The sequence below is a fragment of the Microtus ochrogaster genome, linkage group LG7_11 (assembly GCF_000317375.1).
Source record: "Microtus ochrogaster isolate Prairie Vole_2 linkage group LG7_11, MicOch1.0, whole genome shotgun sequence".
Taxonomy (NCBI): domain Eukaryota; kingdom Metazoa; phylum Chordata; class Mammalia; order Rodentia; family Cricetidae; genus Microtus; species Microtus ochrogaster.
This window is the reverse complement of record NC_022032.1, coordinates 14,109,564-14,112,213: the sequence shown is the minus strand read 5'-3', so window position 1 is coordinate 14,112,213 and position 2,650 is coordinate 14,109,564. Positions and strand designations below refer to the sequence as shown.

The following is a 2,650-nucleotide window of genomic DNA, read 5'->3' as shown; positions in this document are numbered from 1 at the left end:
AAAAAAACAACAACTTGGAAACAATATAAAGTTCAGAAAGGCACAAGGTTGAGTAAGGGACTCGTTAAAAGTCAGGGAACAAGAACAAGACATCCCAATTATTATTAGTTGATATGCCTTTCTTGTTAGGATGGGTTGATGATCAAAGATGATGATCAATTCCTTGTGCCTATTTCTGCACTCATATCAATATCTATATCTAGATGGATGGATGGATAGATAGATAGATAGATAGATAGATAGAGATAGATCTGTCAACAAATGGGTATGCAACCTGAGGATTTAAAGTAGGTTATAGGGAGCCCTGGAACTGGTTCTAAGTCACCTGATGTGGGTTCTTGTAACGAAACCTGACATTAATGTTTACCCAGCTCTGTCCTTTGTGACTCATGATCTACTTGCAGCAAGAATAAGACACACGTTTGTAACAGTGCACGTCCTTTATAAGAGAAACAGCAGTAAGAATGTCCACATGACACATTTCATGCATATGGTCTAGCCTTGTACAATACTAATAATTCTTTTACATACATTCCACGGATTCCTTTACTAACATGTGGTTCCTTTACTAAAGGGCAAACACAGTTCTAAAACACGTTTTCATAGTTACACTGTTATTTATTTCACTCTTGTAGCATACACTGAATACTGGAAAAACACTTGATGTTCCATTGTGGATTACTCAATATTACATATCCACTTCTATAAATTAAATTTTTTAGGAAAATCCACAGTTTAAAAAAATCATACAAGAATAAGCTAGCGTATCACAATCAACAGAGAATGAATCCAAGAATTCCAAATAAGAAAATGTGAGGAACAGCTTCTCTTCACAGGAAACTCACTGTATGTGAATCCCACTTGGCTTCATTTAATTAAAAAGCTGAAAAAGAAAGGAAATTATTACACACTGAGCAAAAGAAAAACACAACCAGCTACTCACTCCATTCTAAATCAGTGTACATAAATGTAACAAAAACACCATCATTATCATCAGCTAATTGAAACTTTGCCATCAGGGTCTGATTGTGAAACGGGCTCCTGTAACGGGGTCAGGCTTACAGCGAGGACTGTGTCAGAGGTGACCCAGCATGTGCTGAGTGAGCATCAGTCAGATCAGTGTTGAAAATGCAGGTGTAGGAGAACTAAAGGGAACGGACCTAAATAATATCTGAGTTTGAATTTCCTGAAGAAATTTTACATTCTTACTGAATTTATAATTTGTTTGTTTACATAAAATAGTAATTACTTGCAATGTTGTATGCAAGCCACTTTTAAAAGAAATATTAAAAGCAAAAATGAAATTAATGGTTACTGAAGCAGAGGAGATGTTGAAAAACTGTTCAACCTAGTAAATTTAACATTTCAATATTTAAATTATATCCTGACATGTATGACTTTGTCTTTCTGAATCTCTCTTTACTTATCAGTGATGAGAACACTTGTGGATAATCTAAAGTTTTGTCTAATGCTAATGATTTATGTTAATGCTTAACTAAAACACATTGAAAACAACAATTATAATTATATAAAATATAATTTACATATAAAGGTTTTACAAGTGAAACATTATACACTGCTGTGATGTTATTTTATAATTTATGACTATATAAAGGCAACAAACGTTAACTGTTTTTACAGAATTGTTACAGATAGAAATATGTGCCGATACCAGTATGCAATCATACACTGCTTTTGTTTGGGGGCAGCTCCTGATGACTGTAGTAGACAAGCGTCACCTCTGCAAGGAGGGTGATGGATCATCCTTGCGTGCACAGGCTGCAGTTACTGCTGATTCCACACAAACCTCCACAGCAGCTGGCAAGGTGGAGGGGCACTGTGTGCATGCACTCACTGGCACTCTCTGTCCTCAGTCACAGGCTTCTTCAAAGGGAAACGTCAACTTGAGGATGGCTAACAAAGAGAAACCTTTACCAAATACAGTGTGTATACAATACAGTAAACATGCGGGTGTATGCACAAGAGCATGTGGGGATAGAGGCCAGAGGCTGGCGTCTTCTTCAGCATTCGCTGTCTCTTAGTTTACTGAGTAGAATCTCTCATTGAACCTGGAGACAATTAGCTCAACTGGCTAGCTCTGGGGATTTCTGTCTCTGCTCTTGGTGTGCTGGGGTTACAAGACACGCTGCCATGTTCGGCTTTGTATGTGGGTGCAGCACACACTCTGTCTTAGCCACAGAGTTTAGTTACAATTGAACAAGTGGGACCCTGAATCTGGGAACTGGCAAGTTCAGTGTTCTCTCTTTCCCTCTTTCTCCTCCCACCGCTGCATACAGAAGCCAGAGAACAGCCTTAGCATTCCACAGGCACTGTACACCTTCTTGTTTTGTTCAATTGACCAGCATCTTTCACTGGCCTGTAACTTCCTTTTAACTATGCTGGGTAGAGAACCTCACTGATCTGCGTTTCTCTGCTATCCGGACCAACGCCTCTGCACAGCTGACTCTGGTCTTGCTGCCCACTTGACCTGCCAGAAATGGTCTCACAGATTTAGAAGCCTGTATATTCAGTTACTTAGGACAACAAATACCCACTATGATGCTGTGATTTGTTTACATGGGTTGGGGGCTTAACTTATGGCCTTCAGTTTGCAAGGCAAACAATTTACTGACAAGTCTATTTTGTTTTT

At 38.7% G+C, this 2,650-nt stretch overlaps 1 protein-coding gene across 1 annotated transcript in view; it reads right to left on the bottom strand.

Annotated features, from left to right (window-relative positions):
- Nucleotides 1–421: 421 nt before the first annotated feature.
- Nucleotides 422–2,650, bottom strand: part of Tusc3 (tumor suppressor candidate 3) — a 146,576-nt gene continuing 144,347 nt past the window's right edge. The window contains exon 10 of the mRNA XM_005362535.2: nt 422–883. Within this exon, the coding sequence (XP_005362592.1) occupies nt 868–883 (16 nt within the window). The 3' untranslated portion in view covers nt 422–867. The remainder of the gene's footprint in view (nt 884–2,650) is intronic.